The sequence below is a fragment of the Pipistrellus hanaki genome (assembly GCF_964339955.1).
Source record: "Pipistrellus hanaki genome assembly, chromosome: 12".
NCBI classification, from domain to species: domain Eukaryota; kingdom Metazoa; phylum Chordata; class Mammalia; order Chiroptera; family Vespertilionidae; genus Pipistrellus; species Pipistrellus hanaki.
The window spans coordinates 55,102,846-55,116,081 of NC_140514.1; the positions used below are offsets into that span (position 1 = coordinate 55,102,846).

At 47.1% G+C, this 13,236-nt stretch overlaps 1 protein-coding gene and 1 pseudogene across 2 annotated transcripts in view; one reads left to right on the forward strand and one right to left on the reverse strand.

Annotated features, from left to right (window-relative positions):
* The window catches only part of FER1L5 (fer-1 like family member 5), a gene marked incomplete at its 5' end in the record, with an annotated part of 51,841 nt that extends 39,765 nt beyond the window's left edge, over positions 1–12,076 (reverse strand). The window contains 3 exon segments of the mRNA XM_084900983.1: positions 799–890; positions 1,663–1,715; positions 11,992–12,076. Of these exon segments, the coding sequence (XP_084757109.1) occupies positions 799–890; positions 1,663–1,715; positions 11,992–12,076 (230 nt within the window).
* LOC311631254 (coiled-coil-helix-coiled-coil-helix domain-containing protein 2-like) lies at positions 9,707–10,332 on the forward strand (annotated as a pseudogene). Its single transcript has one exon. The product of its transcript is annotated as a coiled-coil-helix-coiled-coil-helix domain-containing protein 2-like (transcript).
* Positions 12,077–13,236: the final 1,160 nt, after the last annotated feature.

A 13,236-nucleotide genomic window follows, 5' to 3' on the forward strand; every position in this document is an offset into this window, starting at 1 on the left:
TAATTTTTTTACAGAGAGGGTAGAGAGCTAGAAACATCAATGAGGGAGAAACATCGATGAGAGAGAAACATCGACCAGCTGTCTCCTGCACACCCCCTACCGGGGATGTGCCTGAAACCAATGTACATGCCCTTGACGGGAATCAAACCTGGACCTTTCATCCACAGACCGACGCTCTATCCATTGAGCCAAAGGTTTTGGCGAGGCTGTGTTTCCCATAGAGGGGCCGAAGGAAGAACACAGTGATGGGGAGCAGCCATAAGAGGACACAGGATCTCGAGTCTCTGGGAATTGGTTTTGGGGCTCCCTGGGCATTGGGCACCCTAGTTACTGGCTCTGTCTGCCAAGTCCCTTCTCAGAAGCTCTGCTCCCACACTCATCCTGAATGGGAACTGTGCCAAATAAAAGCTAGATTGGGCAACTGATTGGACGGGGGTTGGACACCTGACTAAAGCTAGGCCAATTAGATTCTTTCTTGTAGAAATATTGATCTAGGATACCATAGCTTCCATTTCAGTGGATGTCAGTCTCAACTGAATGGGGCCTTGCTGGGACAGACAGGGAGACGCAGAGATTTGAGAATCCTGTGGCTTCAGAAGAGACAGGCTGCTCCTGAGCTCCTAGGTTCCTAGTTCTAGTTGATCTTCACTCCTAGACTCACTACTTTCCACAAGTCCCCCTGCCTTTCTGAAGTAGCTGCTGGGGTGGGTTCTGGTCCATGTGACTGAATTATGGATTAGAGGCAGGAGACTTGCCGTAGCTTTGTTAGGGAGTCAGGCTCCTCTGCCTCTATCTTACCTTCCTTTCTTTTCTGAGCACAAGTCCTGAAGGATGACTTGCAGGAAAGAGTCATCCTGTAGGGGTTGGTCCCAGAGGTGCCAAATTAAGGTCTGCGGGAAGCACAGAGAAGTCAGCATCCCTTCTCTACTTTTCCCTTCCCATCCTTCTAGGGCCGTGGTCGGCAAACTGCGGCTAGAGAGCCACATGCGGCTCTTTAGCCCCTCTAGTGTGGCTCTTCCACAAAATACCACGACCTGGGCGAGTCTATTTTGAAGGAGTGGTGTTAGAAGAAGTTTAAGTTTAAAAAATTTGGCTCTCAAAATAAATTTCAATTGTTGTACTGTTGGTCTTTGGCTCTGTTGACTAATGAGTTTGCCAACCACTGTTCTAGGACAATAGGGTAGCACTGTGTTTCTCTCAACCTGAGGACCCTCCCTCAAGTCTAGTTTCCTCAGAGGATGCCATTTGCTACCAGGGTGCTGGGCCTCCTCCCTGGGCCTCCGTAGCTTGAACGGCAGTGTCGTGAGCATGTTGGTGACGAGGTTTGGGGACCAAAGGGTGGTGGGAACATGGGTGGATGGAAAGTGAGCAGGGATCCTGCACAGGGAGCCCTGTCTCTGCTTCAGGTTTCTGGGGACATCAGGGTGGCCAGGCTGGACCGAATGGACTACACCATGGTCCATCCCCGGAGTGGGGAAGAAGGGCCGGAGCAGCGGTGGGCAGATGTGGCTGCTGCGGCCCTCAGGCCTCCACAGCCTCGTCAGCTGAGAGGCTGCTCCCGGGCCAAGATGCCCAGCCTTGGGAAAAGCTGTGAGGCTCCAAGTCCTCTCCCTCACTATTGGGTGTCACCGCCTCCTCTGGGCTCGCCCTGGCACATCTTACTTCGTTCCATGTGGGGTTATTTCCTTCTCCCTCCGTAGTTTTCTTCTTGACATCTGCAAAGACATGAAGGGGCTGGTATTGGGGACAGGAAGTATTTCAAAGTCTAGGTTCAAGTGGGGCAAAGAGAGGTGGGAAGCTCTAAAAACCTTCAAGTCACCCTGGCAGTGTGGCTTAGCTGGTTGGAGGGTTGTCCTGTACACCACAAAGTCACAGGTTTGGTTTCCGGGTCAGAGCGCATACCCAGGTTGCTGGTTGGATCCCTGGTCCAGCACATGTGGGAAGCAACCAATTGATGTTTCACTCTCACATCTATGCTTCTCTCTCTCTCCCACTCCCTTCCTTTCTCTATAGCACATGTGTTAAACACAAGGCCCGCGGGCCAAATCCAGCCCACCAGGCCTTGCAATGTGGCCCGCACCGCGCTGTCATCACTGCACTCCGCTGTCAGTTTATGACATTGTCAGTTTATGACTGTTCAGTAAACCATTCGGCCCTCGATTTAGGCTGGATTTTAGATTTTGGCCCCTTCTCTGATTGAGTTCGACACCCCTATTCTATAGCATTAATAAAAGCATGTCCTCAGGTGACGATTAAAAACACACACAAAAGGTAAATCTCCAAGTCTATAATGGCAGGTGTGAAATGGCACTGATCCCTTCTTCCCGGGGGGTTCAGAATTTCTCACTTTTTATAAGCATGACATCAGCTCTAGTGACAGATAATGTTTTGTGTTTGTTTCTGTTTCTTCTTGAGTACATAGTTCCCAGCCATCTTGCAGCTGGGGGGTGGTGGCAGGGGGCATGTTCTGGCCAAAGGGCCATGGGAGGGACATTCACCACTGCCAGGCCTGGCTCCTAAAACCTCTGTGAAGTTCTCCATTCTCCTTCTCCCACTGCCCAAACCCACACTCACCACCTGCTGGCAGGGGCCTTTGCAGCCACAGAAGCAGAGCAGCCTGACTGCCATCCACACAGGGCTTACAGTAAGAAATCAACTTTTGTTGTGTTCTGGCACTGAGATGCAAGGGTTTATTTATTCTCAGAGCAAAGCCTAGTGTACCCAAAGAGACATCCAGACACATTGATAAAGGGTTTAAAGCTCTTTATCTGCTAAAATCCCCCTCCTCCAGAAATATCTTTAACAAAGAACAGTCTGTAGCCCTGCAAAGAACCTCTAAATTGTTATGTTACTTGTTACATTACTTTGATATTCTTCTCAAGATGGTGGCTGGGGGGGGGGGGAGCGAGAGAGAGCGAGAGCGAGAGAGAAATGGAAGAAATCACATGCTTGCCTCATGTCTCTCATAGAAAGTCTTCTCAGTGCCACGTACCCTGGAAAACCTCATTTGCCTGTAGCTACCTTTCCACAATCTTCACCAATAGATGGTTCATTTTTCTTTTTCTTCCCCTTTTATTTTTTATTTATTTATTTATTTTAAAATAAATCTTTATTGTTCATATTATTACAAATGTTCCTCTTTTTTTCCCCCTCCATTGCTCCGCTCCACCAGGTTCCCACCCCACCCTCAGCCCTTTCCCCACCCCTCATTGTCCTCATCCATAGGTGCATAGTTTATGTTCAGTCTCTCCCCGCATCCCCCTCTCACCTTTTCCCCAAGAATCATCAGTTCACTCCCTTTCCATACCTCTGATTCTATTATATTCAACAGTTAATATTGTTCATCAGATTTTTTTTAATTTCCTTGGTTTTTAGATTCACTTGTTGATAGTCACATATTTGTTGTTCATAGTTTTTATCTTTATTTACTTTCTCTTCTGAAAGAACCCCCTTCAGCAATTCATATAATTCTGGTTTGGTGGTGATGAACTCCTTTAGCTTTTTTTTTTGTGTGTGAAGCTCTTTATCTGTCCTTCGATTCTGAGTGATAGCTTTGCTGGTAGAGTATTTTTGGCTGTAGGTTCTTGCTATTCATCACCTTGAATATTTCTTGCCATTCCCGCCTGGCCTGCATGGTTTCTGTTGAGAAATTAGCTGACAATTGTATGGGTGCTCCTTTATAGGTAACTACCTGTTTTGCTCTTGCTGCTTTTAATATTGTCTCTTTGTCTTTTGCTCTTGGAATTTTAATTATGATTTGTCTTGGTGTGGTCTTCTTTGGATTCCTTTTGTTTGGAGTTCTGTGCGCTTCCTGAAGTTGTAAGTCTAATTCTTTCACCAGGTGGGGGAAGTTTTCTGTCACTATTTCTTTCAGTATGTTTTCGATATCTTGCTCTCTCTCATCTTCTGGGACCCCCATAATTCTGATGTCGATTCACTTGAAGTTGTTCCAGAGGTTTCTTACATTATCTTCAACTTTCTGGATTCTCTTGTCTTCTTGCTTCTGCGGAGGAGTGTCTTCTGGCTCTTTATGTTCCAAATCTTTGACTTGATTCTTGCAATCTTCCATTCTGTTTTTAGGACTCTGTATAATATTTTTTATTTCAGACAATGTATTCTTTATTTCTTGTTGATCCCTTATTATTTCTTGTTGATTCCTTATTATTTCTAGTTGATCCCTTTTCATATCCTCAAAGGACTTATCGATCTTTTCTAGGAAATTCTTGAAAAACCTTATAAGTGTGGTTTTGAACTTTATATCCAGTCGCTTTTTGTCCTCCATTTCTTTCGTTTGTGATCTATTTCCTTGTCTCCACATTTTTGCAGCTTCCTTGATGGGGCAGGGTTTCAGGGTGGAGCCTACAGCCTTGGCTTCTGTCAGCCAAGTCAGCCATGCCCTATGCGGCTCCTGAGTCTCAGTATTCCTCAGGGTCCTATTGTACTAGCTGCAAACACCTCTGAGAGTGAGGTGCCCTTGAGTTTCGCCTGCTACCAAACAGTCTAAGCTCTCCCCCAATGAGCCTGGAACTGGGGTTCAGTGCAGTTGGAAGTGGGGTTGGAAGTGGGGTTGAGAGCAGTCTGGAGCTTTTGTCTCCTTCCCCCCAGGGCAGTCCCGCGGCACAGACAACTGTCCGTTCTCTGCGTGCAATGTGCGCACCTCCAGGGGCTCTGCCTTTCGCCGCTCCCCTGGGGTTCCGCCTTACAGCCCAGCTCCATCTGTTTGAGCCTGGGTCCCCAGGATCTGGCTAGAACTGGAGTTCAGAGCAATCGGAACTGGGGCTCAGCACAGTCTGGAGCCTTTATCTCCTTCCCACTAGGGCAATCCGGCAGCAGAGTCAACAGTCCGTCCTCTGTGCTCAATGTGTACGACTCCCGGGGCTCTACTTTTCGCTGCTCCCCTGGGATTCCACCTCACAGCCCAGGCTTCCTCTGTTTGAGCCTGGATCCCCACGGTCTGGCCTAGAACAGGGTTTCAGTGCTGTTGGGTCTGGGGTTCAGAACAGTCCAGAGCTTTTATCTCCTTCCTGCTAGGGAACACCAGCCAGGCACTCAGCCTCCCCCTCCTCTCGGGCTCTGTTCTCTCCTTGCGCGTAGCGTGTCTCTGTACCTTAGGCTTTTAAAGCTACTCTGCTTTTCCTTCTGATTTTCTCTTTACTTCTTGTTTTTTTTGTTGTTGTTTGTTTGTGTTTTTTTTAAAATATATTTTATTGATTTTTTACAGAGAGGAAGGGAGAGAGAGATAGAGAGCTAGAAACGTCGATGAGAGAGAAACATCAACCAGCTGCCTCTTGCACACCCCCTACCGGGGATGTGCCCGCAACCAACGTACATGCCCCTGACTGGAATCGAACCTGGGACCTTTCAGTCCGCAGGCCGACGCTCTACCACTGAGCCAAACCGGTTTCGGCTCTTTACTTCTTGTTGTAGAATTTCCAGTCAGTCGACTTTCCTGTAGCTCTGGATAATGTCCACTTTATATTTTAGTTGTATTTTATTGAAATTGTTGTGTGCGGCTGTGGTTAGGTGTTTACCTGTGCAGCCATCTTGGATCCCTCAGGGCAGTGATTGTTCTTCTTTTTCTTCATCTTTTAATCCAAGCTCTTTGTTATGAAGATACAGTGCTCTGGTGCACAGATTCGTGCACATGGAAAGGAAATTAATTAGAAGGTGGCTGGTGGGGCAGGACTGGGCAAGGCAGGCTGGAAATACCCTGGACCTAACCTCCCACGGTCCCTACCCAGCTGGCTGCACCTGGGGCAGCGCTGCAGCTTGAAGGGCATCTGCAGAGTGAGCAGGATCCCTCAAGTAGGTGGGGTCCCTCGACCTGGCCTGTGGGGATCGGGCTGAAACCGGCTCTCTGACATCCCCCGAGGAGTCCCGGATTGGAGAGGGCAGTTCTTGAGTGACACACCCCAGAATCTGGCTCCCTCCTCTCTGGTTCTGGGGTGTGTCACCTGAGAACGCCCAAGTCACCACAGTTCAACAGCTCCTGGGTTGAGTGTCTACCCTCTGGTGGTCAGTGTTCATCATACCTACTGGCCAGTCAGATAGTTGGATGGTCGCTTAGCCTTTAATATATTGAGATAAACTCTTTCATTCTCTCTCATAAACCCTTTAACCCTCTCCCTCCCACCTTTCTTGAACTTTTTTCCTTATCTATTAAAAATAAAACTTCCCGAGGAGAAACCAAGATGTTGGCATAGGTAAACGCCTAACTGCAGCCTCACACAACAATTTCCAAAAAATACAACTAAAATACAAAATGGACATTATCCAGAACTACAGGAAAGTTGACTGACTGGAAATCCTACAACTAGAAGGAAAGAGAAAACCAGGAGGAAAATCAGAGGAGCTGTAAAAGCCTAACTTACGGAGACATGGTGCACGCGGGGAGAGGACAGAACTGGAGAAGAGGGGAGGCTGAGTGCTTGGCTGGCATTCCCTAGAGGGAAGGAATTAGAAGCTCCAGACTGTGCTGAACCCCAGTTCCAACAGCACTGAACCCCAGTTCTGGGTGAGATCCTGGGGACCCAGGCTCATACAGAGGGAGTCTGGGCTGTAAGGCGGAAACTCAGGGGAGCAGTGAAAGGCAGTCCCAGAGAGGTGCACATTGCTTGCAGAGGACAGACTGTTGACTCTGCTGCTAGATTGCCCTAGCAGGGAGACAAAAGCTCTGGACTGTGCTGAGCCCCAGTTCCGACTGCACTGAACCCCAGTTCTGGGCAAGATCCTAGGGACCCAGGCTCATACGGAGGGAGTCTGGGCTGTAAGGTGGAAACTCAGGGGAGCGGCGAAAGGCAGAGCCCCGGGGTTGCACACGTTGCGTCCAGAGAACAGACTGTTGACTGTGCCCCTGGATTGCCCTAGTGGGAAGGAGACAAAAGCTCCAGACTGCTCCAAACCCCACTTCCAACCCCACTTCTAACTGCACTGAACCCCAGTTCCAGGCTCATTGGGGGAGAGCCTAGACTGTTTGGTAGCGGGTGAAACTCCAGGGCACCTCACTCTCAGAGGTGCTTGCAGTGAGTACGAAGGACCCTGAGGAACACTGAGACTCAGGAACCTCATAAGGCAGGGCTGATGGAAGCCAAGGCTGTAAACTCCACCCTGAAACTCTGCCCCATCCAAGCTGAGCACAGAGGCTTTTGCAATTTTCTAAGGCTAGTCGAATAAGGCTGTCTCCTGGCACAGACACAGCTGATCCTCACAGCCAATTGGCCTGGAATCAGTTCCTCCCAGTGATACCAACAACAATCAAGACTTAACTACACCAAGGCTGTACACACAGTCCACAAAAGGGGGCACCAAGAGTGTTCACCTCAGGTAACTGGGAGACTGACCCACTGAACCATAAACTATGAAGAGACTGAATATAAACTGTGCACCTATGGATGAGGACAATGGGGGGTGGGGAAAGGGCAGAGGGTGGGGTGGGAACCTGGTGGAGGGGAGCAATGGAGGGGGGGAAATGAGGAACATTTATAATAATATGAACAATAAAGATTTATTAAAAAAATAAAAAATAAAAATAAAATAAAATAAAACTTCCCTTGCTAAAACCGGCTTGGCTCAGTGGTAGAGCATCGGCCTGCTGACTGAAAGGTCCCAGGTTCGATTCTGGTCAAGGGCATGTAATTTGTTGTGGGCACATCCCCAGTGGGGGGTGTGCAAGAGGCAGCTGATTGATGATTCTCTCTCATCGATGTTTCTAACTCTCTATCCCTCTCTCTTCCTCTCTGTAAAAAATCAATAAAATATATATATTTTTTTTATATAAAAAAAACTTCCCTTATTTGCCTCATGCATTTGTTGTGGAGAGCAAAAATCATATTTGTGAAAATATAAATTTTTTTGATTATAAAAGTAATTAATATTCTTGGGCAATTTTCAAAAGCTGTAGAAAAAGTTGTTCAGATATATATATATTATATATCTATTAAAGTCCTTTCATTGGGACTTCCGTACACACAATCTCGCCTTGTCCCACAACCACATCAAAATTACAACTAAACTATGGAACAACCATCACTGAGAACTTGCCTGAAATTGAGCTGAATGGAAGGCCTACAGGTAAGGATATAAAGAAGCCACATCAAGACTGATCAGAGGGCCAGGCACAGAACAGGCTGGTCCCACACCCAAATGTGGCGGATAAAAGCCTAGAGGAATATCTTGGCTGTGAAACTCACCCCTGAGGAGCGAGGGGCCCCAGCCCCACACCAGGCCCCTCAGCCCAGGGTTCCGGTGCTGAGAAAAGAAGTCCCCATACCCTCTCACTGTAAAAACCAGTGGGGATTGAAACGGACTGAGACAGAGGCTGCTGAGTCCACAGCATTCCTCTTTAAAGGGCTCAGACATTGCCTTACTCTGACTCACTTCCTCTGAACTGGGGGCAGGGAGAAAGTGATAAGGTGGCGGTGGCAGGCAGCAGCTTGAAAGGCACCGGAGACTTATGGGGAGGAACTTATTTGTCCGGAATCAGGGGGAGAGCTGGAGGGGTAGCTTTCTCCCAGACGGAAGTGCAGGCAGAGGCCTTTTCCTTTGATGAGCTTTCCCCAAACAGAGCAGGCAGATGCCATATCTGAGATTCCATCAACCTTGTCAACACTGTCTCCCTCCGCACAAACCCTGGTGATTCCCTGAGGCCCTGCCCCACCAACTTTCAGGCCCACCCATGCTATTTTCAGTGTCTTTTCCATACAAATGGCCAATCTTGGCTCATGCTTCAGATTTTCCTAAATTCTCTAAAACAAGCAGCATCTGGCACTAGCAGCAACTAGTCTTGGTTCCCAGCATGATCTCCTCTGGGTACCTCCAAGCCCAGCACAAATGGCAGCCATTTGCAGATTGCTTTGTAGCTCATGCCAAGTGGCTCTAAGCAGGACACAGGCAGTGCACATCCTGGGGACCCCAGAGCCAGCACACCCAGTGGACAGCTTCAGATCACGTTGAAGCACCAACACCAACCACTTCCACAAGCAAAACACTCAAAGGGTGGACTCAGTGGGCACCAGTGTCCTGCTGAAATAAGTCTTGCTCTGTAGAGTGGACCCTACCCAGCTGATTCTGTAAGGAGGGTGGAAGTCGGTGGTCAGTAGTCACAGCCAGTCCTTGCAGCTGATCGGCCTGGATAAATACCGTCCATTGACATGCCAATAACAATCAGAGCTCAGCTACAACAGGAGGGTGTATAACCCACACAGACCCCAGAGGACGATAACAAAAGGAGCTCCTCCAACACTCACAGTACAGCCCAATGCCGTCTCCTATTAACCCCATCCTTACCACCTCACAGCAAATGGCAGCCTCACCCGACTTGGGTCAGCAGCAGTGCCAGGAAACAGAAAGTTCTCAGCCCACCCCACACAAAGGCAGATTTCACGCCTGCTCACTTTGAGTGTGAAGAAGACCCATTTGATAACCTCAAGTTAAAAACTATTGAGGAGGCCGAAACCAGTTTGGCTCAGTGGATAGAGCGTCGGCCTGCGGACTGAAAGGTCCCAGGTTCGATTCTGGTCAGGGGCATGTACCTTGGTTGCGGGCACATCCCCAGTGGGGGGGTGTGCAAGAGGCAGCTGGTCGATGTTTCTCTCTCATCGATGTTTCTAACACTCCATCCCTCTCAATTCCTCTCTGTGTAAAATCAATAAAATATATTAAAACAAACAAACAAACAAACAAACAAACAAAAAGCTATTGAGGAGGTCCTCTAGGAGTTTCACACTTGCAGGCACCGACCGGTTTATTCAGTGGTGATGCCGTGTGGAAGCCAAAGCTGCACGTCCCGCATGGCCCCTCCGGCCAGCCGGGCACCTCCGATGAGAGCTGCACCCAGGCCAGCACCAGCAGCTCACCCGCCAGCACCAGCTGCACCCTCTGCTGTTGGCGCACCTGCTGCTGCGCCCCGCAGCCAGGTCTGATGGCCCAGATGGCAACCACTGCTGCCGGGGTGGCCGTGGGCTCTGCCGTAGGCCACACGCTGGGCCATGCCATCACCGGGGGCTTCAGTGGAGGAAGTAATGCGGAGCCCGCAAGGCCTGACATCACTGACCAGGAGCCCCGGGAACGCAGGCATACCACCAGCAGCAGTGTGGCCCCTGCCACTATGGATGAAACAGTTCTTGGAGTGTGCCCAGAACCAGGGTGACCTTAAGCTTTGTGAGGGTTTCAGCGAGGTGCTGAAACAGTGAAAATTTGCAGATGGATTAGCCTAATCAAGAAGGTCAAGTTGAAGAAATGGGAAATCATCTCTCATGTCCAAGTTAACTTAGTATAAAAATATAACTGATAGTGAATATAAAACTACTAGTTAACTCTCCTATATCAATACTAGTTTCCTCACTTCAGAATTGCAGTGGAAGAGAGTGCGCTTACTGTGTAGAATAGGGGTGTCGAACTCAATCAGAGAAGGGGCCAAAATCTAAAATCCAGCCTAAATCGCGGGCCGAATGGTTTACTGAACAGTCATAAACTGACAATGTCATAAACTGACAGCGGAGTGCAGTGATGACAGCGCAGCGCGGGCCACATTGCAAGGCCTGGCGGGCTGGATTTGGCCCGCGGGCCTTGTGTTTGACACATGTGGTGTAGAAGTTCATTAAGATAATTCACTTTGGGGCTGAGCAGATGTTTGTGTGGCCTCCTTAAACCAGCTTTTGTGATGTTTGTAAATCAGTTACAATAAAGTGATTTTCTTTCGAAAAAGAATAAAAACTATTGAGGAGAAGGAAGAACTGAGAAGCATCCTGTTAGGAACCACTGGACCCATTCTGGCTCAGTTATTGGACAGTAACTTGCCTGGAGGTGGCTCTGGGTCTGTATTGCAGGATGAAGAAGATTAAAAAAACAACAACAACAGGAACAATAAAATGGCAATAAATACATATCTACCAACAATTGAATCTAAAAAACTAGATAAACCAACAAGCAGAAACAGAATCATAGGTACAGAGAATGTTTTGACAGTTGCCAGACAAGAGGGGTGTTGGGAGGGGATGGGTGAAAAGGTGAAGGTATTAAGAAATACAAATTAGTTGTTACAGAATAGTCATGGGAATGTAAAGCACAGGGGATATAGTCAATAATCTATGTATATATATAACCCTAATATGCAAATAGATCAAACAGTGGAACAACTGAACAACTGGTTGCTATGACGTGCCTGACCACCAAAGGGTGTGCGTGGAATGTGGCCGGCATCAGTGGCAGGAGGGTGGCACAAGTGAGCAGGGGTGCCGGACCAAGGCAGGGTGCTGGTTGCTGTCATCTGGGCAAGCCTCTGTTGTTTACTGAAAATTATTTGCTCCCACATGCTGCGGTCCCACTGGGTGCTCGCACCCGCTGCTGCAGGGGGCTGGGCTGTGGGCAGACAGGGGACTGGGGGCCATGGGGGGAGGGGCTGGGTGGGAGCACGGAGGATGGGCCAAGACCTGCCCCTGTGCCCACCGCAGCCTCTCGGCCCACAGTTCCTTTCCAGATGCATGGATTTGTGCACTGGGCCCCTAGTATTATAATAACTATGTATATTGTCAGATGGATGTGAGATTTATCAGGACGATCACTTATTAAGTATTAAGTAATGTCTAATCACTGGGGTGTACACCTGAAACAAATACAATAATGTATGTCAACTGTAATTAAAAATAAAAAGTTATTTAAAAAATAATAAGATAAAATCCTCACATTGATCCTTTGAAGCAGGTACTTTTTTTTCTTTAAACTTGAGTTTGTGGCTTAACCCTATTTCATAGAAGCTTGAGATTAATAATTTGAGAAAAGTATTAATCTTCTCTTTTCCATAACCATGCCTTAGTAAAAATGTCAGAATAATGGTAATAAGGATGATAAGTTGTGAAAGAACTGGAAGCGTCCACCTTAGCTTTCTGTCAGACAGAGCATCTTTCACATAATAGGGCACCAATAATCCTATTGTTTTCATTGAACACGTGTTGTCTCTTGGGTCTCTCTCCCACCCAGACTCCTGGTGCTTACCTCTGAAGTAGACAGACACACAGGGTCTGGGCGGGGGGCTCAGGGGCGGGTTAATCGTGGCAGACTTCACTATCACACGCAGCATGTTGGCGACTCCTTTCCTCCGAAGCTTCCTTCTTCCAGCACCTTTGTCCGAAGCTTCCCCCAGGGCTTATGGGGCTAGTGGACTCCTGAGTCTGTTGCTTAGCAATAGAGGTGATGTCACAAAGGTGGGTAGTTCCCAGTTCTGGGGAGGAATCAGGGGAATGAAAAGAGGAAAAAATCAGGGCCTGAAGTCAGAGGCAACAAAACAATATGTCTACATTTCCTTTTTTTTTTTTTTTTCTTATTCTTTTATTCTATCCTGGTTTCAAGATCAGATATAAGGATAATATTTTCTCTTTATACAAGCAAGTTATCTGCAGTGAACAGTTGCCAAGGTCTTACAATTTAGACAAGAAAATGAGAAGGGAGGCAATCTGAACAATGGGATAGGAAAGTAAAAGACTATTTCAATCATGTTTTAGGAGAAGTCCTGCTTAATGTGTAAGCAAACATTTAGGCCTTTCTTCGGAAGGAAACCAAAGTTCAGATATGAGTCTCTCTTTAACAAAGAAAATTAGCTCTTACGCCCTCTGGGTTTGTAAAGTTAAAGTCTCAATGCCATTGTAATTTTGACTGCTCTCAAGGCCTCTTGGCTGAGGACGGAATTTTGTCATTTGCTCTTGTCTTCCATGTCTACCTCTCTGGACATGACTATAATAGAGCCTAGGAGTTGAGAAGGTTAAATGAAGTAAATAATTTATGTCACTTAGAGTTTATTTGGCATTCTCTAAATGTTAGCCTTTTCTATCACAATTACAAATTAAATAATTATATACATATATATGTATAAAAGGCTAAGTGACTGACCATCCAGCTGGTACATATAACTCACATATGACAGCACTGGCAATTTAAAAATAAACATTGATTCACACATGCACAATACATATACTAGCAAAGCTCTTACTGGTGCCAATCTAGACAGAGTAGGGATATTCCTACCTGAACCTGTTTTCAGACATCATCAGTTATATATTACTTTCTCTCGAGTTCAAAGAATGTGTGACATTAAAGTTGTAAATACTTCATTAAAAAGAAAATTAGTCAAGCAAATCTGAAAATGTTTTTACTCTTAATGTGGTATGCAAGGAGATTAGAATAAGTTTAATCAATCTATCAGTCATTGTTTTTATCAGTTTCATATCATGTTTTTATTTTTAT